At 41.3% G+C, this 27,746-nt stretch overlaps 1 protein-coding gene across 2 annotated transcripts in view; it reads right to left on the reverse strand.

Annotated features, from left to right (window-relative positions):
- Positions 1-27,746, reverse strand: part of SPPL2A (signal peptide peptidase like 2A) — a 175,399-nt gene that overhangs the window by 12,560 nt on the left and 135,093 nt on the right. Inside the window, exons 11-13 of one of the 2 annotated variants that reach the window (XM_053717441.1) lie at positions 6,214-6,270; positions 6,003-6,056; positions 5,090-5,189 (exon numbers count right to left, since the gene is read on the reverse strand). In XM_053717441.1, coding sequence (XP_053573416.1) covers positions 5,090-5,189; positions 6,003-6,056; positions 6,214-6,270 — 211 coding nt within the window. The remainder of the gene's footprint in view (positions 1-5,089; positions 5,190-6,002; positions 6,057-6,213; positions 6,271-27,746) is intronic. The other variant, XM_053717442.1, reaches the window with a different exon arrangement.

The following is a 27,746-nucleotide window of genomic DNA, read 5'->3' on the forward strand; positions in this document are numbered from 1 at the left end:
CCTCATCCCCCAGTCATTCTGCCAAGGGAACAAGGAACAGTAGGATAAATAGGGTGAATAGGGTGCCAGAAGAACTAATTAAAAGGGAATTTAAGGCCGCCCACAGAAAAATTACGGGCAGGGAGCTGTGGAATCTCACTGTACAGAAGAAATGAAAATTATCTGGTAAGCATATTTCTGAGGGCACCACAGCCTGCCATAACCATGACTCCCAACAAAAAACTAATTCAACAGAAGCAGAAGGGACAAAAATGGGAAGAGGAAAAAGTAACTGCCCATCAATTAGAACCATAAGCATCCCTGTTAGAGACCATTCATAATACTGGACTCAACTGAGCACAAAAGCCTCAGAGGAGACAAAAGTCCCATTGTCTAGAAGCACACAAAAAATAAACCCTCTCCACAATCAATGGTAAGGAGAACAACAAACTCCCCACATTCTCCCTAACTAAGAGGAAAGGAAAAAACAGATAAGAAAGTCCGAAAGGACCTCCCGAAACAATCTTCGAAACTCAAGGACAAACAGAGGGAGAAGCCACCTAGTAAAACTCGAAACCGAGCGGACTAAAAGGCTGCAAGAGAACAAGCCTCGTAAAGTAATACTCTACCGACGGAGGAGAGCAAAGAAAGGAAAAATTCCAGACCACCTCCTACATGGATCTACCATGTAAAGCCTTAACCAGAACCAAATCCCTATAAGGACAAAAGGGTAGAACATAACTACCTTACCACAGACAGCTGTCTAGCAGATAGAAACTGAACACCCGTAGGTCAGAAACCCCAGGAGCAGAACATGAACCTATAGAAACATCTGAGGACGCCACAAACGAAAGCCACAGATTTTTTTATCGAATAGGCCCACAGGCTAAACGTCAAGCCATAATAACTAGCGACAATGAAAAGAAAAATGAAACGATCTTACCGGAATCTATGCTGTGGAACAGTAACACGGTCCTTCAATTTTAACAGATAATAGCGTTGCTTCTGACATGGACTTGAGTGAAGAAAGCAGGCAGCGAAACTCGTCAACGCTGATTGCTTATGGAGCTGTTATTATGAGTTGGGATGGTTTCGCAGAAAGATTCTCCCTGCATCTCCAGACTCTAACTTTCATGAGAGGCTGACATGACTACTTAAAACTCCAGTCCCATTTCAAAGAGTACTACCATCCATAGGAGACTACTCCGTAATCTTCTGACACTTCTCTGGCAACCTCCTGTGATGAAAGGCAAAGAATGACTGGGGGATGAGGGAAGTGGGGGAGGTATGTAAGCCTTTGGCTGGGGAGTCTTTTCCTCCTCCTGGTGGCCAGGTTCTGTATTTCCCAAAAGTAATGAATGCAGCTGTGGACTCTCCCCGTTTTAAGAAGAAAATAGAGTTTCTAACAATGCTGAGTCATTCTCCATGGACATCTCAGTAGTAGGTTTATCATGTTTTGGAAGAGGAGGCTTGAGTTGTGGGACCTGCTTTTTAGTCCCCTATATAATAAAAACCATGGTAGACTAAGAGGTATTACACATAAATAAAATAAAAAAATAACTCAAAATGTATAGTAATAATGTACTCTAATGATGCTCAATAGAAACTATGCTCACAAATGTCCAGATATTTTGTGACCATCAATAAAGACTGTAAAACTCCAAAACAATGGCTCATGTTATTTCAATATAAAATGCCTCTTGACATCTGATTGCACCTCAGGTGATTTGCTATTAACGTTTGGCAACTTGGAGGATTTTTGGGAATGAATGAGATAAAAAGACTAGATTGGTCTGTGTCTTATGGGTCTAATAAAACATTCTACTCTGTATCCAGCTGCACAGCTATGATCTTTACAAAGCTGAGATTATTGAACATGGTTTGATGTAATAGTACATTTTCAAATTTGCTTATCTCTCATACGGTTTTCCCCACACCCTCTTGTAAAGCTCTCCTTATTCGCATTTCTTATACACCAGGAAGAGTCAGGAAAGGCCCCACTGACTTGCAGTACATCCCAAACTTATAAACCCTTGATTAAGCTATGAAATGTTGGTATAAATACACCACAGGACAAAACACACACAAAACCTTATGGTAGTGTATTTAAAAACAGATAAAAAGTCTATGCACCCACAAAATGCATACAGAACCAACCCCCTTTTAAAACTTAAGAAGCGCCAAAAAAGGCAGCTGGATACAAACAAGTCCGGTACAAAATAAATGCACAACTTTATTAATCTGACTGAAAATAGAAATAAAATACAATACCACCAATGGTTAGTACAATAAAAATCAGTAAGTTATATTGCTAAAATATGTAAGATATGTTACTAAAATATCTAGCAGACATATATCATATATGTGAAAACACATATATATATATAACATTCAGAGGGATGTACTTTGATGAAGCAAACTTCTATAGTATAAGTCCCAAATGTTGGAAAGATTTTATTAAACTGGATGAAGTTATTGGAAGCCCTCAATAGGGCACCTATATGTGATAGCATTGGGTTCTACATTTAACTCCAATAATTTCCACTTTGTAAGGAGTGCTAATATCACAAATAGCACAATCGTAACAAGTCTCGTGTTAAGTTTAGTAAGTCTAGTGATATACACCTTTCAAATTTTACAGGTGTATGTTGCCACTCGTGAGTGGTAGTGGGAGCTGTCCTGTATGTAGTATAAAATGATCAAACAAGAATACAGTAGCTAAAGGTATTCCTTCCTAAAAGTAGTCGCCAAAATTCTAAAGATTCACTCTCTCCGCTTGCCTGTCTCCTCTCTGACCACACACTCTGCATTTGCCTTGTTGTTCTCCTGGGGTGTGATCATAATGTCCAGGTCACGTTGTGAGTATATTGATCAATGGCAATCACGGATTGACGTGTTTTCGTCCTCAGCTTTTCCTTGGCTGTAAGAAAATTTTCAGCTAGTTGTTTCAGAGCGCTCTGTTTTTCCATGAATTAGGTAATAGACTGTGGTAGACTTAGTTGAATCATCAACGCGTTTCAGCTATAGAAAGCTTTTTTCAAGATGGATTTTCTACAGTCTGGTTCGGCATTTTTTTACAGGTGTCTCCGCCTCCCAATTGCTTTGATTGGTTCTTCTGGTTAAAGGATTACTAACTTTGGCTGTTCTTAGGCAAAACTCACTCAACATAAAACATTGCAATTTTAATGTTAATTAAATCTACCGTTTCATTTTCCAAAACGAAGCTCCCTTTAGCAGAAAAATAAACTTTTATTTTAGGTCAATGACGTCACGTTATCCAGCCCTCAAATGTGGGCCGTCTAAGCAATAACATACTGGCCAATCATAAGCCCAGTATAAGCATGTAATTAAAATAAAATTTTGTCATTAAACGCATACGCAATCGTTTTCTATTAGTATCGCATGTGCCTACTGCGGCAGAGAAGCCGACATCACCGACAGCAGAGAGAAAATAACGCATGCGCACATTACTTTGCAATCCATGCATATAAGACGGTGACGTTGCGTGAAATCGCGTATGCTCATTGCGTCTGGTAGTCGCCATGTTCCAACTGGAGTTCTCCTCCAGGATTGGAATACAGTTACGGAGTATAAATCAGTGGGTTTGGAAAAAAGTAAAAATACTAAAACTGATATATTGCAAACGATAAAGATTTGAAATAGGATGTACTTTGAAAAAAGATTTATTTATTGGTATACTGTTACAACACAAGTGTATATTTGACTACAGTGTCCCTTTAATAGTGATACTTGTAACTATATGTTACGATGAACCCAAGACACGGTTACATTAGATTAGTTACAAAAATAGTAACATCCCTCTGATCTAGTACATATAATTACTTAATTAAGAAATACATTTTAAGTGGATTTATATTTAATATAAATCCACTTAAAATGTATTTTCTGAATTAAATAATCATATGTGCTAGATCAGAGGGATGTTACTATTTTTGTAACTAATCTAATGTAACCGTGTCTTGTGTTCATCGTAACATATAGTTACAAGTATCACCATTAACCAGAAGAACCAATCAAAGCAAATGGGAGGCCGAGACACCTGTATAGAATGCCGAACCAGACTGTAGGAAATCCATCTTGAAAAGAGCTTTCTATAGCTGAAATGCGTTGATGATTCAACTAAGTCTACCACAGTCTATTGCCTAATTTGCGGAAAAACAGAGCGCTCTGAAACAACTAGCTGAAAATTTTCTTACAGCCAAGGAAAAGCTCAGGACGAAAACCCGACAATCCGCGATTGCCATTGGTCAATATACTCACAACTTGACCTGGACGTCACAATCATGCCCCAGGAGAACAACGAGGCGAATGCTGAATGTGTGGCAGTTTAACAGAGAGGAGACAGGCAAGCGGAGAGAGAAGCTTTGAATTTCGGCGACTCCTTTTAGGAAAGAATACCTTCAGCTACCGCATTCTTGTTTGATCATTTATACGGCATACGGGACAGCTCGCACTACCACTCACGAGTGGCAACATACACCTGTAACATTTGAACATTTGAAAGGTGTATATCACCAGACTTACTAAACTTAACACAGAGACTTGTTGGTTTGTGCTATTTATGATATTTGCACTCCTCACAAAGTGGAAATTATTGGAGTTAAATATAGAACCCAATCCTATCACATATAGCTGCCCTATTGATGGCTTCAAACATCTTCATCCAGTTTCATAAAATCTTTCCAACATTTGGGACTTATACTATAGAAGTTTGCTTCATCAAAGTACATCCCTCTGAATGTTTTATATATATATATATATATATATATATATATATGTGTGTTTTCACGTATATGATATATGTCTGCTAGATATTTTAGTAACATATCTTACATATTTTAGCAACATAACTTACGGATTTTTATTGTACTAACCACCGGTGGTATTGTATTTTATTGCATTTTTATTTCTATTGCCAGTCAGATTAATAAAATTGTGCTTTTCTTTTTTTTTACCAAACTTGTTTGTATCCAGCTGCCTTTTTTGGCACTTCTTTTTACTTTTATATTTTATTGCATTTGAGGGGATAGCTACACTGGTTATAAGGTTTAAACACATCATTTTTTGCTATACCCCTTTTAAAACTTACCAGGAACAATTATATCCCCAAAACCTAGCAAAGAGAAAGATAATTCACATAATTGCATTGCAGAGTAATCCAGCCTAGGTACCCTGATCACCACAGGTAACTGGAAAACAGAATAAGAAAAAAGTAAACACATACAATGGGTTAAGGACAATTACATTCCACACCACAATTTAAACTCTAATATGTTCTACTGCGAAATAGGATGCACAATGAATAAAACAATGTAAATATTACAGATAAATTGTAAATAGTATAGCTTGTGAAAAATGTGTTTAAAGGGACACTAAACTCACTTTTTTTCTTTCATTATTCAGATAGAGAAGGCAATTTTAAGCAACTTTCTAATTTACTCCTATTATTTTTTCTTTGTTCTCTTGCTATCTTTATTTAAAAAGTAGGAATGTAAAACTTAGTAGCTACTCATTTTTGGTTCAGAACCTGGGTTATGCTTGCTAATTGGTGGCTAAATCTAGCCACCAATAAGCAAGTGCTATCCAGGGTGCTGAACCTAAAATGGGCTGGCTCCTAAGCTTTTCATTCCTGCTTTTTAAATAAAGATAGGAAGAGAATGATGAAAGATTTGATAATAGGAGTAAATTAGAAAGTTGATTAAAATTGCATGTTCTATCTGAATTATGAAAGAAAAAATTGGGTTTAGTGTCCCTTTAATGATTAAAATGTAAGTTATGATTTGTATAGTAAATAAACACCCATGTGTGCTCCAGTAAAAAATGCAAACTTTGCAAAACAATGTAAAAAAAGATGATCAATCCCTTATTCCAGAGTGAAAATGAAAGATTCCAGTTGACCTAAAATCTAATTGAGACACCAACAAAAATGATTGAACGTGAAGACTCTATGAAACCTCTCAGAGATAAGAAGCTAGTACAAGTATCTGAAATACAATCCTTACTTTCTCATGTGTTGAATGGAATTCGTCGGGGACCGCCACCATGGTCTCATCACTCTAGAATCAAACCCAAGCCATAAACATTTAATATTATAAAAGACTAGCCAAAATGTTGGCCAGATTCTTGAACTTAAACAGTAAAAAAAAAAAATCACACCTTTAAATGTATTAATTGTTATCTATATGCTTTCTAGACATTCTCGTAATAACTTACTTTTTCAGATTTTCCTGAGGGGCCAGCTGCTACTTCAATCATAATGCTCTCTCCGTTCTATAAAAGGACAGTATACAATAAGTAAATCTAGAGACATATGAAGTGTGTTAAGCAATCTTAGATTTGCCATGCATAACCCTTTAATGACCAATGAAGGAATTATTCTGTAATGGAAAAATTGAACAAACTGGAGCTGTGTCCTTAAAAGGACATTAAAATATTAAACTGGGAATAACATGTAGATGTATTATTTAAGGTTTTATTAGTTGTTTAAATATTGACAAAATATGTTAAATGTCCATTTAAAGGGGATAATAATAATTGAAGGCTTTGATTAAAAAGGTAAAATGGATTTATGATAAGAAATAAAAAGGTTATAAAGTGGATACACTTCCGGTGGGCAGCGTACCAAGTTGGTTGTAAAGAGATGCGTCTCTAAAGAACCCTGCATTTTGCAAGTCTGATTGCCATCCGCATCTCCCTTGACATCTTTTGTGTAAGGGAACCATAGTGGATATAGAGTATATCACCTTCTCTTCCACAGAAAGTCTATTCAAGATTTATTTGCAGACACAACTGAACTGTCAGCCTTTCGTTTACTACATTTCATACTGTCCTGGACTGCAAAATATGGATTATATCACCACAGCCCTGATGAACATACTCCTACCTCACATGAACAATTTGATTCCCTCCTGTGCGGCACTCCATGAGGAGCTCTGCACAGTTCGGCGGCCAGTTCAATTACTGGCACCTAGTTTTGAGTCAGACAGAGAAGATCTTACGGATCAATATAAACCCTCGCTTACCTGTTCCTTGTATTTCATGTGGCCACATGGCACGCAACTAGCACTGTAAGATCATTACGCTATAGCTTTGCAAACAGAACTGCGCCACCATACATTGAGGCAACAACAGTTTTCGTGGATCACCTTATGTTGGCATCGGAAGACACCTGCCCTGAATTTTTGATGAAACTACTATAAATGAAAGCAAGGCATGAGAATCAAAGAATGCAGCCATACAGCAGCAGCTGTGCTTGTATTACTGTCGTCAAAACATTCAGGACAAACTGTGCTGAGTCACCCACAGAGTTTTGCTCCTTATTGTCTGAAGCTGCAGTGAGAAAACAACTCCCCTTTAACCTGTCTTAATCCCTTAAGGACCAAGGACTTACAGGGGACGTCCTACAAAAACTTAATGACCAAGGACGTACCCTGTACATCCTCATGGTTTTCAAGCACTGGAAGCGATCATGATCGCTTCCAGCTGCTTTCAGGTTATTGCAGTGATGCCTCGATATTGAGGCATCCAGCAATAACCTTTTTTAAGAATCTGATGCAGAGAGAGCCACTCTGTGGCCCTCTCTGCATCGACCATTGATGGTGCTGATTGTTGATGGGTAGGAGCCATAGCAAGGAGGCGGCCCATCGCATGTGCGAGTTTCGAATCCTACACTACAGAAAATTGGGTCTTTATTTTTTTTTTTAAAAGGCAAATTTGTTAGTAAACTGGGTACTGGCAGACAGCTACCAGTACCTAAGATGGCGGCCAATAGGTCGAGGGGGGATCAGGGAGGTTGGGGGGTAATGGGGGATCCTACATAAAAAATAAAAAAAAATCACCTATATTTTTATACTGGCAGACTTTCTGCCAGTACTTAAGATGATGGTGATAATTGTGAGGTGGGGGAGGACAGAGAGCTGTTTTAGGGGGGTCAGGGAGGGATCAGAGGGTGGGATGTGTCAGGTGGGAGGCTGATCTCTACACTAAAGCTAAAATTAAACCTACAAGCTACCTAATTAAACCGTTAACTGCTGGGCATAATACAAGTGTGGTGCGCAGCGGCATTTAGCGGCCTTCTAATTACCAAAAAGCAATGCCAAAGCCATATATGCCTGCTATTTCTGAATAAAGATGATCCCAGAGAAGCATTTACAACCATTTGTGCCATAATTGCACAAGCTGTTTGTAAATAATTTCAGTGAGAAACCTAAAGTTAGTGAAAAAATTAACGTTTTTTTTTTTTAATTTGATCACATTTGGCGGTGAAATGGTTGCATGAAATATACCAAAATGGGCCTAGATCAATACTTTGAGTTGTCTACTAAAAAAAATAATATATACATGTGAAGGGTTATTCAGGGATTCCTGACATATATCAGTGTTACAATGTAACTATCGCTAATTTTGAATAATAAAAATGTTTGGAAATAGCAAAGTGCTACTTGTATTTATTGCCCTATAACTTGCAAAAAAAGCAAAGAACATGTAAACATTGAGTATTTATAAACTCAGGACAAAATTTAGAAACTATTTAGCATGGGTGTCTTTTGGTGGTTGTAGATGTGTAACAGATTGTGGCGGTCAAAGTTAGAAAAAACTAAATTTATGCTTACCTGATAAATTCATTTCTCCTGTAGTGTGGTCAGTCCACGGGTCATCATTACTTCTGGGATATTATCTCCTCCCCTACAGGAAGTGCAAGAGGATTCACCCAGCAGAGCTGCTATATAGCTCCTCCCCCCTACGTCACCTCCAGTCATTCGACCAAAGGACCAACGAGAAAGGAGAAGCCGAAGGGTGTAGTGGTGACTGGAGTATAATCCAAAAATTTTTTTTAGCCTGCCATAAAAAACAGGGCGGGCCGTGGACTGACCACACTACAGGAGAAATGAATTTATCAGGTAAGCATAAATTTTGTTTTCTCCTGTTAAGTGTGGTCAGTCCACGGGTCATCATTACTTCTGGGATACCAATACCAAAGCAAAAGTACACGGATGACGGGAGGGACAGGCAGGCTCTTTATACGGAGGGAACCACTGCCTGAAGAACCTTTCTCCCAAAAACAGCCTCCGAAGAAGCAAAAGTGTAAAATTTGTAAAATTTGGAAAAAGTATGAAGAGAAGACCAAGTTGCAGCCTTGTAAATCTGTTCAACAGAAGCCTCATTCTTAAAGGCCCAAGTGGAAGCCACAGCTCTAGTAGAATGAGCTGTAATTCTTTCAGGAGGCTGCTGTCCAGCAGTCTCATAGGCTAATCGTATTATGCTACGAAGCCAAAAAGAGAGAGAGGTAGCCAAAGCTTTTTGACCTCTCCTCTGACCAGAATAAACGACAAACAGGGAAGACGTTTGACGAAAATCCTTAGTTGCCTGTAGATAAAATTTCAGGGCACGGACTACATCTAGATTGTGTAGCAGACGTTCCTTCTTCGAGGAAGGATTAGGACACAAAGATGGAACAACAATCTCTTGATTGATATTCCTGTTAGTGACCACCTTAGGTAGGAACCCAGGTTTAGTACGCAGAACTACCTTGTCTGAATGAAAAATCAGATAAGGAGAATCACAATGTAAGGCAGATAACTCAGAGACTCTTCGAGCCGAGGAAATAGCCATTAAAAACAGAACTTTCCAAGATAACAACTTGATATCAATGGAATGAAGGGGTTCAAACGGAACACCCTGTAAAACATTAAGAACTAAGTTCAAACTCCATGGCGGAACAACAGTTTTAAACACAGGCTTGATCCTAGCTAAAGCCTGACAAAAAGCTTGAACGTCCGGAACTTCTGACAGACGTTTGTGTAAAAGAATGGACAGAGCTGAAATCTGTCCCTTTAAAGAACTAGCAGATAACCCCTTTTCTAAACCTTCTTGTAGAAAAGACAATATCCTTGGAATCCTAACCTTACTCCATGAGTAACTCTTGGATTCGCACCAATATAAGTATTTACGCCATATTTTATGGTAAATCCTTCTGGTAACAGGCTTCCTAGCCTGTATTAAGGTATCAATAACTGGCTCAGAAAAACCACGTTTTGATAAAATCAAGCGTTCAATTTCCAAGCAGTCAGCTTCAGAGAAGCTAGATTTTGATGTTTGAATGGACCCTGGATCAGAAGGTCCTGTTTCAGAGGTAGAGACCAAGGCGGACAGGATGACATGTCCACTAGATCTGCATACCAAGTCCTGCGTGGCCATGCAGGTGCTATTAGAATCACTGATGCTCTCTCCTGTTTGATTCTGGCAATCAATCGAGGAAGCATCGGGAAGGGTGGAAACACATAAGCCATCCCGAAGGTCCAAGGTGCTGTCAAAGCATCTATCAGAACCGCTCCCGGATCCCTGGATCTGGACCCGTAGCGAGGAAGCTTGGCGTTCTGACGAGACGCCATGAGATCTATCTCTGGTTTGCCCCAACGTCGAAGTATCTGGGCAAAGACCTCCGGATGAAGTTCCCACTCCCCCGGATGAAAAGTCTGACGACTTAAGAAATCCGCCTCCCAGTTCTCCACTCCCGGGATGTGGATTGCAGACAGGTGGCAAGAGTGAGACTCTGCCCAGCGAATTATCTTTGATACTTCCATCATTGCTAGGGAGCTTCTTGTCCCTCCCTGATGGTTGATGTAAGCTACAGTCGTGATGTTGTCCGACTGAAACCTGATGAACCCCCGAGTTGTTAACTGGGGCCAAGCCAGAAGGGCATTGAGAACTGCTCTCAATTCCAGAATGTTTATTGGAAGGAGACTCTCCTCCTGATTCCACAGTCCCTGAGCCTTCAGAGAATTCCAGACAGCACCCCAACCTAGTAGGCTGGCGTCTGTTGTTACAATTGTCCAGTCTGGCCTGCTGAATGGCATCCCCCTGGACAGGTGTGGCCGATAAAGCCACCATAGAAGAGAATTTCTGGTCTCTTGATTCAGATTCAGAGTGGGGGACAAATCTGAGTAATCCCCATTCCACTGACTTAGCATGCACAATTGCAGCGGTCTGAGATGTAGGCGTGCAAAAGGTACTATGTCCATTGCCGCTACCATTAAGCCGATCACCTCCATGCATTGAGCTACTGACGGGTGTTGAATGGAATGAAGGACCCGGCATGCATTTTGAAGCTTTGTTAACCTGTCTTCTGTCAGGTAAATCTTCATTTCTACAGAATCTATCAGAGTCCCCAAGAAGGGAACTCTTGTGAGTGGAAAGAGAGAACTCTTCTTTTCGTTCACCTTCCATCCATGCGACCTTAGAAATGCCAGTACTAACTCTGTATGAGACTTGGCAGTTTGAAAGCTTGAAGCTTGTATCAGAATGTCGTCTAGGTACGGAGCTACCGAAATCCCTCGCGGTCTTAGTACCGCCAGAAGAGTACCCAGAACCTTTGTGAAGATTCTTGGAGCCGTAGCCAATCCGAATGGAAGAGCTACAAACTGGTAATGCCTGTCTAGAAAGGCAAACCTTAGATACCGGTAATGATTTCTGTGAATCGGTATGTGAAGGTAAGCATCCTTTAAATCCACTGTGGTCATGTACTGACCCTCTTGGATCATGGGCAAAATTGTTCGAATAGTTTCCATCTTGAACGATGGAACTCTTAGGAATTTGTTTAGGATCTTTAAATCCAAGATTGGCCTGAAAGTTCCCTCTTTTATGGGAACTACAAACAGATTTGAGTAAAACCCTTGTCCTTGTTCCGACCGCGGAACTGGATGGATCACTCCCATTAATAAAAGATCTTGTACGCAGCGTAGGAACGCTTCTTTCTTTATTTGGTTTGTTGACAACCTTGACAGATGAAATCTCCCTCTTGGGGGAATTCACCACAGTCCTCTCACACATCCTATCTATTCGTTGGGTGCAAGAGAATGACTGGAGGTGACGTAGGGGGGAGGAGCTATATAGCAGCTCTGCTGGGTGAATCCTCTTGCACTTCCTGTAGGGGAGGAGATAATATCCCAGAAGTAATGATGACCTGTGGACTGACCACACTTAACAGGAGAAAAGTGTGGTTTTTTTCCATTTTTTTCCATCATATTTTATAAAAAATTGTATAGTAAATTGTATGATATGATGAAAATAATGGTATCTTTAGAAAGTACATTTAATGGCGAGAAAAACGGTATATAATATGTGTGGGTACAGTAAATGAGAAAGAGGAAAATTACAGCGAAACACAAACAAAGCAGAAATGTAAAAATAGCCCTGGTCCTTATGGGTAAGAAAAACACAATTTATGCTTACCAGATAAATTCATTTACTTCCTGGCAGGGAGAGTACATGAATTCATTCCGTGCTGTTGGGAAATATAACACCTGGCCACCAGGAGGAGGCAAAGACACCCCAGCCAAAGGCTTAAATATCCCTCCTACATCCCATATCCTCCAGTCATTCTGCCGAGGGAACAAGGAAAAGTAGGAGAAACATCAGGGTATAAAGGTGCCAGAAGAATTAATATAGAAAGGGAGCCGGTGGTGGTTGTGGACTCTCCCTGCCAGGAAGGAAATGAATTTATCTGGCAAGCAAAAATTATGTTTTCCTACCATAAGGCAGTGAGAGTTTATTCCTTTATTCCACAACTTTATTCCTTACTGTTGTGAAAACTATACCCAAGCTACAGAGGACACTGAATGAATAACGGGAGGGAACAAAAAAAAAAAAGAGGCGGACCCTATTCTGAGGGCACCACAGCCTGCAAAACTTTTTTCCTGAAAGCTGCTTCAGCCAAAGCAAATACATCAAACTTGTAAAATTTAGAAAAAGTGTGTAAGGAGGACCAGGTTGAGGCTTTGTTCTTAAAAGCCTAGGAGGAAGCCACTGCTCTAGTCGAATGAGCCATTATCCTCTCAGGAGGCTGTCGTCCCGCTGTCTCATAAGCTAGGTGGATGACACTGATCAACCAGATAGATAGGGAAGTCGTAGTAGCCTTCTGCCCCTTATGCTTCCCCGTATAGACAACAAAGAGGAATATTGTCTGTATTCCTTAGTAGCCTGAAGATAGAACTTCAAGGCACGAAGCACATCCAGATAGTGAAGCAAGCGTTCCTTCGCTGAAGAAGGATTAGGACAAAAGGAAGGAACAACAATTTCTTGATTAATGTTACGGTCCGAAACCACCTTAGGGAGGAACCCTTATTTAGTACGTAAAACTGCTTTATCAGCATGGAAAACAAGATAAGGGGAGTCACATTGTAAAGCAGAAATCTCAGAAACTTTGCGCGCAAAGGCAATAGCCAGCAAAAAAACACAATTTATGCTTACCTGATAAATTTATTTCTCTTGTGGTGTATCCAGTCCACGGATCATCCATTACTTGTGGGATATTCTCACTCCCAAGAGGAAGTTGCAAGAGGACCCACAGCAAAGCTGTTATATAGCTCCTCCCCTCACTACCATATCCAGTCATTCGACCGAAAACAAGCAGAGAAAGGAGAAACCATAGGGTGCAGTGGTGACTGTAGTTTAAATTTAAAAACAGAATTTATGTTTACCTGATAAATTACTTTCTCCAACGGTGTGTCCGGTCCACGGCGTCATCCTTACTTGTGGGATATTCTCTTCCCCAACAGGAAATGGCAAAGAGCCCAGCAAAGCTGGTCACATGATCCCTCCTAGGCTCCGCCTACCCCAGTCATTCGACCGACGTTAAGGAGGAATATTTGCATAGGAGAAACCATATGGTACCGTGGTGACTGTAGTTAAAGAAAATAAATTATCAGACCTGATTAAAAAAACCAGGGCGGGCCGTGGACCGGACACACCGTTGGAGAAAGTAATTTATCAGGTAAACATAAATTCTGTTTTCTCCAACATAGGTGTGTCCGGTCCACGGCGTCATCCTTACTTGTGGGAACCAATACCAAAGCTTTAGGACACGGATGAAGGGAGGGAGCAAATCAGGTCACCTAAATGGAAGGCACCACGGCTTGCAAAACCTTTCTCCCAAAAATAGCCTCAGAAGAAGCAAAAGTATCAAACTTGTAAAATTTGGTAAAAGTGTGCAGTGAAGACCAAGTCGCTGCCCTACATATCTGATCAACAGAAGCCTCGTTCTTGAAGGCCCATGTGGAAGCCACAGCCCTAGTGGAATGAGCCGTGATTCTTTCGGGAGGCTGCCGTCCGGCAGTCTCGTAAGCCAATCTGATGATGCTTTTAATCCAAAAAGAGAGAGAGGTAGAAGTTGCTTTTTGACCTCTCCTTTTACCGGAATAAACAACAAACAAGGAAGATGTTTGTCTAAAATCCTTTGTAGCATCTAAATAGAATTTTAGAGCGCGAACAACATCCAAATTGTGCAACAAACGTTCCTTCTTTGAAACTGGTTTCGGACACAGAGAAGGTACGATAATCTCCTGGTTAATGTTTTTGTTAGAAACAACTTTTGGAAGAAAACCAGGTTTAGTACGTAAAACCACCTTATCTGCATGGAACACCAGATAAGGAGGAGAACACTGCAGAGCAGATAATTCTGAAACTCTTCTAGCAGAAGAAATTGCAACTAAAAACAAAACTTTCCAAGATAATAACTTAATATCAACGGAATGTAAGGGTTCAAACGGAACCCCCTGAAGAACTGAAAGAACTAAGTTGAGACTCCAAGGAGGAGTCAAAGGTTTGTAAACAGGCTTAATTCTAACCAGAGCCTGAACAAAGGCTTGAACATCTGGCACAGCTGCCAGCTTTTTGTGAAGTAGCACAGACAAGGCAGAAATCTGTCCCTTCAGGGAACTAGCAGATAATCCTTTTTCCAATCCTTCTTGAAGGAAGGATAGAATCTTAGGAATCTTAACCTTGTCCCAAGGGAATCCTTTAGATTCACACCAACAGATATATTTTTTCCAAATTTTGTGGTAAATCTTTCTAGTTACAGGCTTTCTGGCCTGAACAAGAGTATCGATAACAGAATCTGAGAACCCTCGCTTCGATAAGATCAAGCGTTCAAACTCCAAGCAGTCAGCTGGAGTGAAACCAGATTCGGATGTTCGAACGGACCCTGAACAAGAAGGTCTCGTCTCAAAGGTAGCTTCCAAGGTGGAGCCGATGACATATTCACCAGATCTGCATACCAAGTCCTGCGTGGCCACGCAGGAGCTATCAAGATCACCGACGCCCTCTCCTGATTGATCCTGGCTACCAGCCTGGGGATGAGAGGAAACGGCGGGAACACATAAGCTAGTTTGAAGGTCCAAGGTGCTACTAGTGCATCCACTAGAGCCGCCTTGGGATCCCTGGATCTGGACCCGTAGCAAGGAACTTTGAGGTTCTGACGAGAGGCCATCAGATCCATGTCTGGAATGCCCCACAGCTGAGTGACTTGGGCAAAGATTTCCGGATGGAGTTCCCACTCCCCCGGATGCAATGTCTGACGACTCAGAAAATCCGCTTCCCAATTTTCCACTCCTGGGATGTGGATAGCAGACAGGTGGCAGGAGTGAGACTCCGCCCATAGAATGATTTTGGTCACTTCTTCCATCGCTAGGGAACTCCTTGTTCCCCCCTGATGGTTGATGTACGCAACAGTTGTCATGTTGTCTGATTGAAACCGTATGAACTTGGCCCTCGCTAGCTGAGGCCAAGCCTTGAGAGCATTGAATATCGCTCTCAGTTCCAGAATATTTATCGGTAGAAGAGATTCTTCCCGAGACCAAAGACCCTGAGCTTTCAGGGATCCCCAGACCGCGCCCCAGCCCATCAGACTGGCGTCGGTCGTGACGATGACCCACTCCGGTCTGCGGAATGTCATCCCTTGTGACAGGTTGTCCAGGGACAGCCACCAACGGAGTGAGTCTCTGGTCCTCTGATTTACTTGTATCTTCGGAGACAAGTCTGTATAGTCCCCATTCCACTGACTGAGCATGCACAGTTGTAATGGTCTTAGATGAATGCGCGCAAAAGGAACTATGTCCATTGCCGCTACCATCAAACCGATCACTTCCATGCACTGCGCTATGGAAGGAAGAGGAACGGAATGAAGTATCCGACAAGAGTCTAGAAGTTTTGTTTTTCTGGCCTCTGTCAGAAAAATCCTCATTTCTAAGGAGTCTATTATTGTTCCCAAGAAGGGAACCCTTGTTGACGGAGATAGAGAACTCTTTTCCACGTTCACTTTCCATCCGTGAGATCTGAGAAAGGCCAGGACAATGTCCGTGTGAGCCTTTGCTTGAGGAAGGGACGACGCTTGAATCAGAATGTCGTCCAAGTAAGGTACTACAGCAATGCCCCTTGGTCTTAGCACAGCTAGAAGGGACCCTAGTACCTTTGTGAAAATCCTTGGAGCAGTGGCTAATCCGAAAGGAAGCGCCACGAACTGGTAATGCTTGTCCAGGAATGCGAACCTTAGGAACCGATGATGTTCCTTGTGGATAGGAATATGTAGATACGCATCCTTTAAATCCACTGTGGTCATGAATTGACCTTCCTGGATGGAAGGAAGAATAGTTCGAATGGTTTCCATCTTGAACGATGGAACCTTGAGAAACTTGTTTAAGATCTTGAGATCTAAGATTGGTCTGAACGTTCCCTCTTTTTTGGGAACTATGAACAGATTGGAGTAGAACCCCATCCCTTGTTCTCTTAATGGAACAGGATGAATCACTCCCATTTTTAACAGGTCTTCTACACAATGTAAGAATGCCTGTCTTTTTATGTGGTCTGAAGACAACTGAGACCTGTGGAACCTCCCCCTTGGGGGAAGCCCCTTGAATTCCAGAAGATAACCTTGGGAGACTATTTCTAGCGCCCAAGGATCCAGAACATCTCTTGCCCAAGCCTGAGCGAAGAGAGAGAGTCTGCCCCCCACCAGATCCGGTCCCGGATCGGGGGCCAACATTTCATGCTGTCTTGGTAGCAGTGGCAGGTTTCTTGGCCTGCTTTCCCTTGTTCCAGCCTTGCATTGGTCTCCAAGCTGGCTTGGCTTGAGAAGTATTACCCTCTTGCTTAGAGGACGTAGCACTTTGGGCTGGTCCATTTCTACGAAAGGGACGAAAATTAGGTTTATTTTTTGCCTTGAAAGGCCGATCCTGAGGAAGGGCGTGGCCCTTACCCCCAGTGATATCAGAGATAATCTCTTTCAAGTCAGGGCCAAACAGCGTTTTCCCCTTGAAAGGAATGTTAAGTAGCTTGTTCTTGGAAGACGCATCAGCTGACCAAGATTTCAACCAAAGCGCTCTGCGCGCCACAATAGCAAACCCAGAATTCTTAGCCGCTAACCTAGCCAATTGCAAAGTGGCGTCTAGGGTGAAAGAATTAGCCAATTTGAGAGCATTGATTCTGTCCATAATCTCCTCATAAGGAGGAGAATCACTATCGACCGCCTTTATCAGCTCATCGAACCAGAAACATGCGGCTGTAGCTACAGGGACAATGCATGAAATTGGTTGTAGAAGGTAACCCTGCTGAACAAACATCTTTTTAAGTAAACCTTCTAATTTTTTATCCATAGGATCTTTGAAAGCACAACTATCCTCTATGGGTATAGTGGTGCGTTTGTTTAAAGTGGAAACCGCTCCCTCGACCTTGGGGACTGTCTGCCATAAGTCCTTTCTGGGGTCGACCATAGGAAACAATTTTTTAAATATGGGGGGAGGGACGAAAGGAATACCGGGCCTTTCCCATTCTTTATTAACAATGTCCGCCACCCGCTTGGGTATAGGAAAAGCTTCTGGGAGCCCCGGGACCTCTAGGAACTTGTCCATTTTACATAGTTTCTCTGGGATGACCAACTTGTCACAATCATCCAGAGTGGATAATACCTCCTTAAGCAGAATGCGGAGATGTTCCAACTTAAATTTAAACGTAATCACATCAGGTTCAGCTTGTTGAGAAATGTTCCCAGAATCAGTAATTTCTCCCTCAGACAAAACCTCCCTGGCCCCATCAGACTGGGTTAGGGGCCCTTCAGAACCATTATTATCAGCGTCGTCATGCTCTTCAGTATCTAAAACAGAGCAGTCGCGCTTACGCTGATAAGTGTTCATTTTGGCTAAAATGTTTTTGACAGAATTATCCATTACAGCCGTTAATTGTTGCATAGTAAGGAGTATTGGCGCGCTAGATGTACTAGGGGCCTCCTGAGTGGGCAAGACTCGTGTAGACGAAGGAGGGAATGATGCAGTACCATGCTTACTCCCCTCACTTGAGGAATCATCTTGGGCATCATTGTCATTGTCACATAAATCACATTTATTTAAATGAATGGGAATTCTGGCTTCCCCACATTCAGAACACAGTCTATCTGGTAGTTCAGACATGTTAAACAGGCATAAACTTGATAACAAAGTACAAAAAACGTTTTAAAATAAAACCGTTACTGTCACTTTAAATTTTAAACTGAACACACTTTATTACTGCAATTGCGAAAAAACATGAAGGAATTGTTCAAAATTCACCAAATTTTCACCACAGTGTCTTAAAGCCTTCAAAGTATTGCACACCAAATTTGGAAGCTTTAACCCTTAAAATAACGGAACCGGAGCCGTTTTTAACTTTAACCCCTTTACAGTCCCTGGTATCTGCTTTGCTGAGACCCAACCAAGCCCAAAGGGGAATACGATACCAAATGACGCCTTCAGAAAGTCTTTTCTAAGTATCAGAGCTCCTCTCACATGCGACTGCATGTCATGCCTCTCAAAAACAAGTGCGCAACACCGGCGCGAAAATGAGGCTCTGCCTATGATTTGGGAAAGCCCCTAAAGAATAAGGTGTCTAAAACAGTGCCTGCCGATATTATTATATCAAAATACCCAGAATAAATGATTCCTCAAGGCTAAATATGTGTTAATAATGAATCGATTTAGCCCAGAAAAAGTCTACAGTCTTAATAAGCCCTTGTGAAGCCCTTATTTACGATCTTAATAAACATGGCTTACCGGATCCCATAGGGAAAATGACAGCTTCCAGCATTACATCGTCTTGTTAGAATGTGTCATACCTCAAGCAGCAAGAGACTGCTCACTGTTCCCCCAACTGAAGTTAATTGCTCTCAACAGTCCTGTGTGGAACAGCCATGGATTTTAGTGACGGTTGCTAAAATCATTTTCCTCATACAAACAGAAATCTTCATCTCTTTTCTGTTTCTGAGTAAATATTACATACCAGCACTATTTCAAAATAACAAACTCTTGATTGAATAATAAAAACTACAGTTAAACACTAAAAAACTCTAAGCCATCTCCGTGGAGATGTTGCCTGTACAACGGCAAAGAGAATGACTGGGGTAGGCGGAGCCTAGGAGGGATCATGTGACCAGCTTTGCTGGGCTCTTTGCCATTTCCTGTTGGGGAAGAGAATATCCCACAAGTAAGGATGACGCCGTGGACCGGACACACCTATGTTGGAGAAAATAACCTGCCTTAAAATGACAGGGCGGGCCGTGGACTGGATACACCACAAGAGAAATAAATTTATCAGGTAAGCATAAATTGTGTTTTCTCTTGTAAGGTGTATCCAGTCCATTACTTGTGGGATACCAATACCAAAGCTAAAGTACACGGATGAAGGGAGGGACAAGGCAGGTACTTAAACGGAAGATACCACTGCCTGTAAAACCTCTCTCCCAAAAATAGCCTCCGAAGAAGCAAAAGTATAAAATTTGTAGAATTCTGAAAAAGTATGAAGCGAAGACCAAGTTGCCGCCTTGCAAATCTGTTCAACAGAAGCCTCATTTTTAAAGGCCCAAGTGGAAGCCACAGCTCTAGTAGAATGAGCTGTAATTTTTTCAGGAGGCTGCTGTCCAGCAGTCTCATAGGCTAAGCGTATTATGCTTCTTAGCCAAAAAGAAAGAGAGGTTGCTGAAGCCTTTTGACCTCTCCTCTGTCCAGAGTAAACAACAAACAAAGCAGATGTTTGTCGAAAATCTTTAGTAGCTTGTAAGTAAAACTTTAAAGCACGAACCACGTCCAGATTGTGTAATAGACGTTCCTTCTTTGAAGAAGGATTAGGACACAAGGATGGAACAACAATCTCTTGATTGATATTCTTGTTAGATACCCCCTTAGGTAAAAACCCAGGTTTGGTACGCAGGACTACCTTATCAGAATGAAAAATCAGATAAGGAGAATCACATTGTAAGGCAGATAGCTCAGACACTCTACGAGCCGAGGAAATAGCTACCAAAAAAAGGACTTTCCAAGATAAAAGCTTTATATCTATGGAATGAAGAGGTTCAAACGGAACTCCTTGAAGAACCTTAAGAACAAAATTTAAGCTCCATGATGGAGCAACAGGTTTGAACACAGGCTTGATTCTGACTAAAGCCTGACAAAATGCCTGAACGTCTGGAACATCTGCCAGACGCTTGTGCAAAAGAATAGACAGAGCAGAAATCTGTCCCTTTAATGAACTAGCTGACAAACCTTTTTCCAAGCCTTCTTGGAGAAAAGATAATATCCTGGGAATCCTGACCTTACTCCATGAGTAACCCTTGGATTCGCACCAATAAAGATATTTACGCCATATCTTATGGTAAATTTTCCTTGTGACAGGCTTTCGTGCCTGTATTAAGGTATCAATGACTGACTCGGAGAAGCCACGCTTTGATAAAATCAAGCGTTCAATCTCCATGCAGTCAGTCTCAGAGAAATTAGATTTTGATGGAGGAAAGGACCCTGAAGTAGAAGGTCCTGTCTCAGAGGCAGAGTCCATGGTGGCAATGATGACATGTCCACTAAATCTGCATACCAGGTCCTGCGTGGCCACGCAGGCGCTATTAAAATCACCGATGCTGGGGGCGGAGCTAGCCAGCCTAGGAGATGGCTGCTTTCTGACTGAGCTCCTGTGCCCTATCTAAGTGTGAACGTAAATGGCATTAGCCACCCTGCACTTTGAAGCGCCAAATTGACTGACATGTGAGCTAATTCACCCCAGCCCATGATCCGAGGGACCTGCTCTGCTCGCCACAGCGGATTGACATAAACAGCAAGCGCTCACTGCGCGCATAGGCCTGTCGCAGTACAAACTCAGCTTGGAGCCGATCACCTTGCACCGGTCACTTGGGAGCATCACAAAAGTAAGCCACTTAAAGAGAACACCTCCGGAATGTAAACCGGACCACTAAAGCAAGTATCTGAGGAGCGGAGCGGGTCACACTTTGAAATAACCTCCGTGATAGGCCGCAGCCTGCGCTCGATTACACTGCGCACTCGATATTCAAGATCTTCCTACGGAGACAAGTCTAAAGGTGAAACATTCTAAGAGGGTAAGAGAGGGGATAAAATGCGGTAAATTGTCTAGGACACTAGTACTGGGGACATTAACAAAGAACTTTAACGTGTGCATTCTCATTAGAAATAACCGCACACATGCCGCAAACAACACTCTTCCAACAGCTCAAACTGGGATGTAACCCCATTTAACGTTCTCACAATTGAAATGCTGTAATTACACCCTCTCCACTATAAGTTCTCAAATACTGCTCAAAGCAAACAAAACTGCAGTTTATATTCCTGTCAAGTACCTGCAACACTAGCAAAGACTTAATGAACTGCACACAGAGCATTAATTAGTTCCTCTGCTTCTCTCTTAAAGTGACAACAAAAGCAAGGAGGCTAGACCTCTTTAGACACATACAGCTATGTCTCCAAAAAGGGTTACTAAACCAAGTAAAAACACTAAACTTCTAAAAACGTCTACTCACTCAGTAAACAGCTTCTTCAAGACATTAGAAGCTAAGACACCAGCTCCCATGGAAGAAGTGTTACCAGATCAAGGGTCTAACCAAAGTTCATCAGACTCTGAAAGTGATCATACACCAGAAAATATTACAATCCCTACAGCCCTTTTTAAAACACTACCATCAAAGAAAGATTTTTCCTCCCTCCTCTCTCAGGTCAAGCAATACATTAAAGATGAAATTTCAGACCTCAAAAAAGATATCACAGAAATCGGTCATAGAGTTGAGGCACTGGAAAACAGCCAGGATTTACACGCAGAAGCCATCTCTGACCTGCATGACACTATTCATAAGCAAGATACAACCATCACCGAATTAGAGGATAAGATAGACGATGTTGAAAATCGCAGCAGACGTCAGAACATCAGATTGAGGGGAATTCCTGAATCCATTCCACCATCTGATATTGAACAATACCTTCAAGATCTGTTTAGCACACTGAAAAGAAGAAACACCATCCAAAATAAGTTTAGACAGAGCCCACAGGGCCTTGCGCCCCAAACCGCTAGCGGGACAACCACCAAGGGATGTTATAGTCCGTGTCACTAATTTCCAAGAAAAAGAAGAGCTAATGAGACTAGCTAGAGAACAACAGCCCATCAAATATGAAAACGCAGAGATACAAATGTTTGCCGATCTATCACAGAGAACTCTTACAAAAAGAAAAGAACTCAAACCACTCACAATGTTGCTAAGGAAGCTAAATATCCCGTATAGATGGGGGTTTCCTTTCCATCTCTTGATCCTCTGGAGGGGGAGACGCATCACATGTTCATCCACCAAAGATATACCAGGTATATGTAAAGATCTGGACATTCCATCTCCCCAAATGGAGGAAAATACCACTTCTCAAGAGAGACACTCAAATCCGGATAAGCCCTCTCCCCTGCCACAAAGGAACGAATGGAGACAAGCCTCACAAAGAAAGATGCGCAAACCTGCACAGCCAACATCTCCAACATTGGATGAAAGGGGATAATGACTAATCGCCACCTCCAAAGATTCTATACTTACCAACTTGAGTCTACTCCTGGAGGGATACCAACTGCAAGTATCTCCAGCAAACCTTATTATATTGGGCCTGAAAACCCTGAGAAATGTTGAAATGGAGTTTTAAAGGGTAAAATGTTAACTGATGTTGACGTTTATTTCTTGTTCTCATTTAGTCGGGAGTTTATCTCCTTTAAGATAGAAATATGTTGCTAAGACTGTTATGTCTTATTGTGTTTCTTCACTGTCTTTTCTGTTCACCTTTCCTTTTCTATCCTTTCTTCTCTATCCCTTGTAAGTCTGTATTGCTAAATACTCACATGCCAGAATGCCAAATGTGTTATTGTCAATCACCCTCATTTTTGCTGATTATACATGATGGTTAATCATACAACACAAAACCTCAACATCTATACTCAAAACACCAAAGGCCTCAATTGTCCCAATAAAAGAAGAATGGCTATTCTAGATCTCCAAAAAAAGGAGGACATATCCTAATGCTACAAGAAACCCATTTTAAAGGCAAAAACATCCCTAAATATTTTTCTACACATTACCCCCTACACTTCCATAGTTACAACCCACACAAAAAAATTAATGGAGTGAGCATCCTAATCCACAAATCAGTCCCTTTTACTAAGACACATATTATATGTGACAAGGAGGGCAGATATCTATGCTTGAAAGGCCTTCTTTATGGTAAACCTGTAACTTTAATGAATGTTTACACCCCAAATTCACATCAAGATAAATTTATAACCTCAGTAGTGGAGCTAATTCTTACAGAGGCAAAGGGATCATTGATCATAGCAGGAGATTTGAATCTCCCTTTAGACCCCACAGTTGATTGCTCAAACCCCCTCACCAGAACTAGAATCCCACATCTTCATACCATATGGCAAAAATTTAAACTTCTCGGCCTGCATGACACCTGGAGATACTTTAACCCCCAAAAATTAGATTTCACCTTCTTCTCACATCCTAATAGGACCTATTCTAGGCTGGACTATATTTTAGTAGACCACCTAATTTTATCCCACGCCATGCACTCAGGTATTCAGCATACAACATGGTCAGACCATTCCCTAGTGACATGTACCATAAAATGGCCTACAGCTCCCACCAGATCTTTTCAATGGAAATTAGAAGATTCAATATTACTAGATCCAACACAAAAAGAACTCTTTCTAGAACATATAACCTCTTACTTCTCCATAAATTTGTCACCAGACATTAATGTGACCACCCTTTGGGAGGCCCACAAAAGCACTATAAGAGGCGAGTTTATCAAGACTGCCGCCCAAATTAAAAAGAAAAGTTGAGAGGAGATAAATATACTAGCTACAGAAATCGCAGACTTAAATTTCAAACATAAATTAAACCCCTCTGACACTTCTATCCTAGATCAACTCAAGCTTAAAAGAGAAAATATGAACTCTATACTGAATATCCAAACACAAAGGAAACTTCTGCATTTACACCAAACCTTCTACAGGGAGGGAAACAAATCAGGGAAGCTTTTAGCCAGGGCATTAAAGAAACAACAACAAAAAACCTACATTCATTCTATCAAAACACCACATGGTAAACAATTAGAAGACACCAAGTCCATAGCCAGGGAATTCAATGAATTTTACCATAAACTTTATAATCTTTTCCCACTTAGAAATCCGCAAAATCATACACTCCTCTGTAATCGATACCTAGACAGCTTGCCTATCCCCAAGCTTAACGCAGACCAATGCCAGCACCTAGATCGCCCCATTCAATCTACTGAAGTACTAGAGGCAATAAAACAATTAAAACAAAACAAAGCTCCAGGCCCTGATGGCTATACAGGACTATACTATAAGAAATTTGCTTTTGTTCTAATACCTCACTTAACATCACTATTTAACTCCATACCAGAAAAATTACCTTTCCCGGATACTATGATGCAAGCGAATATCTCAGTTTTAGCTAAACCAGGCAAGCCCCCAAACATTCCAGCCAACTTTAGGCCCATCTCTTTATTAAATATTGATCTCAAATTATACGCAAAAATACTAGCCTCCCGCCTCAACCAAATTCTCCCATCTATAATTCACCAAGACCAAGTGGGCTTTGTCCCACATAGAGAAGCAAAAGATAACACGGTCAAAGTACTTAATTTGCTAGAACATGTTACACAAAACAAGACCCCGACTGTTTTCGTATCCACCGACGCTGAAAAAGCTTTCGACCGACTGGACTGGACATACCTACTTTCGACCCTACAACACTTCCACATCCCAGACTCTTTTATCCAAAAAATTCTTGCTCTATACTCAAATCCCACGGCGCAGATTAAGATTAATGGAACCCTTTCTGAGCCGTTTGAAATTCGGAATGGCTCCAGACAGGGATGCCCCCTCTCACCACTTCTGTTCATTTTATCCCTAGAACCTCTGGCTATTAAAATAAGACTGAATGACCAAATCCACGGAATATCTATAGCAGACCATACACACAAACTGGCCATATTCGCGGACGATATACTCTTGACCCTCACAAACCCTATATCATCGCTGCAACAGGCAATCACTGAATTAACACAGTTTGGGACGATATCAAATTTCCTAGTAAACATGACTAAATCTGAATACTTACCAATACATCTGACAACTAACGCCCTTAATACATTAAAATCAATTTGTCCCCTTAAACAGCAAACAAAATTCCTGAAATATCTTGGCATTCACATTACCCCATATAAGACAGACCTACGCAAATATAACTATGGAGGCCTGATCACAGAACTCCAAACACTTACATCCCAATGGCTCCCAAAAAACATATCCTGGACAGGTAGAATAGAGGCAGCAAAAATGACTCTACTACCAAAAGTCTTATACATTCTACAGACAGTTCCTATCCCAGGCATACAAAAAGATTTAGATACTATGCAAAAGATCATAAATGACTACATTTGGAAACGTAGACCCCCGAGGATTAACAAAAACACACTATTTAAACCTCCAGCAGAGGGAGGCTTGGGGGTTCCCCACCTTCGCTCTTATAAACTCGCTATATCCCTTCAGAGAATTCATGAGTGGTACAAATTTAATACACCTAATCATAAAAGCTGGGTCCAAATTGAGTCTAACCTAGCTACCACAGACAACCTAAATACCGCAAGCTGGAACCCGGCTAATTTTACCAAACACTCCATCTCAACATCATCCATCTCCAACGAAACTTGGACAGATTGGAAGCACATCTGTAAAACACCAAACAAAATCTCATCTAGATACTCACCCCTCACTACACTACTGAACAACCCGGAATTTAACCCCGGCATAACCCCAGAACCCAACTCTCACACAGACCCCCAAAAACTCCTCCCCATATATCTCCTAATAGAGGATAATAAGACCATTAAAGGTAAATCCCAACTTGACTTAATAGAACACCCCTTCCTCTCCTCTTGGCTCCGTGTACACCAAATGAAACACTATATATCTACACATAAATACAAAGGTGACCTATTTCGCCCCCTCACAGCATTTGAACAGATCTGTATATCCAAAGAGAATATTAAAGGAATAATCTCCAAGTTATACAAACTTACCTTAACACTCACTTATCCAGATCTTCTATCCTACACAAAGAGATGGGATAACGAATTGCATTTAAATACATCAACAGAGACATGGTTACGCAGATTCTCAAATCTTTCGCATTCAGCACACTCAGCCCATGCAAAGGAAACTAACATCAAACTATTAATGAGGTGGTACTTAACGCCAGCTAGAATTAAATATATATTCAAACAAACCTCAGGTTCATGCTGGAGAGGATGTCCCAGAGAAGGGCATCTTTCCCACATTTGGTGGGAGTGCCAACATATCAAACCATACTGGTCTAGTGTTTTTCAGATCATCAACAAAACCTTAGGCAGCCAAATGACACCCAGCCCAGAATTAATAATGCTAAGCCACCCACCGGAGATCACTTGTAAAATAAGGAAACACCTTTACTACATCATGCTAAATGCAGCCAATCAGTTAATACCGAAAAAATGGAAATCAGCAACCATACCCACCATTCCAGACTGGACTGACAGTCAATAAAAACTTAAAACTAGAGAGATTATACTATCTAAAACTAGACCAACTATCATTATATCTGGACATGATGTTTTTGTGGGAATCTGTTCAATATAATACTCAGAACATTTAATGTACTTGCTCAGTAACATACACAACCAAAGTGATAAAGAAATCATGGCATTCATAAATGTCTAAGTTTATCTTTTACATTACACCCTCATTTTCTCTTTCTTTTTCCTTCTTTATTACCATCTACTTCCCTTCCTACAAGGCAAGAGACCAGTTACTAATGTTCCAAAAAAAATGTACTTGGTTTACGTCACAACTTATAAGAAAAACAGATTATTGATGTCCTCACATTGTTAAATAATGGGAAAGTTCTCATGCTGTACTTATTAGTCTAGAGACTTTGGACTTTCCTGAATTACAGCGAAACTGTGAAGAGACTCTAAGCTTGAGGCATCATGGAAAAGATTCTAGATCCTAAATGTTGTCAGACGAGGGAGCAGAGGAAACGGTGGAAACACATAAGCCAGGTTGAAAGACCAGGGCGCTGCTAGAGCGTCTATCAGCGTCACCCTGGGGTCCCTGGACCTGGATCCGTAACAAGGAATCTTGGCGTTCTGTCGAGACACCATGAGATCCAGTTCTGATTTGCCCCAACGATGAATCACTTGTGCAAACACCTCCGGATGGAGTTCCCACTCCCCCGGATGAAAAGTCTGTCGACTTAGAAAATCCGCCTCCCAGTTCTCTACACCTGGGATATGGATAGCTGATAGGTGGCAGGAGTGAATCTCTGCCCAGTGAATTATCTTTGAGACTTCTAACATCGCTTGGGAACTTCTTGTTCCCCCTTGATGGTTGATGTAAGCCACAGTCGTGATGTTGTCCGACTGAAATCTGATGTACCTCAGAGTTGCTAACTGAGGCCAAGCCTGAAGAGCATTGAATATCGCTCTTAGCTCCAGAATATTTATTGGAAGGAGAGACTCCTCCTGAGTCCACGATCCCTGAGCCTTCAGGGAGTT

This window comes from Bombina bombina, chromosome 6 (assembly GCF_027579735.1).
Source record: "Bombina bombina isolate aBomBom1 chromosome 6, aBomBom1.pri, whole genome shotgun sequence".
Classification (NCBI taxonomy): Eukaryota; Metazoa; Chordata; class Amphibia; order Anura; family Bombinatoridae; genus Bombina; species Bombina bombina.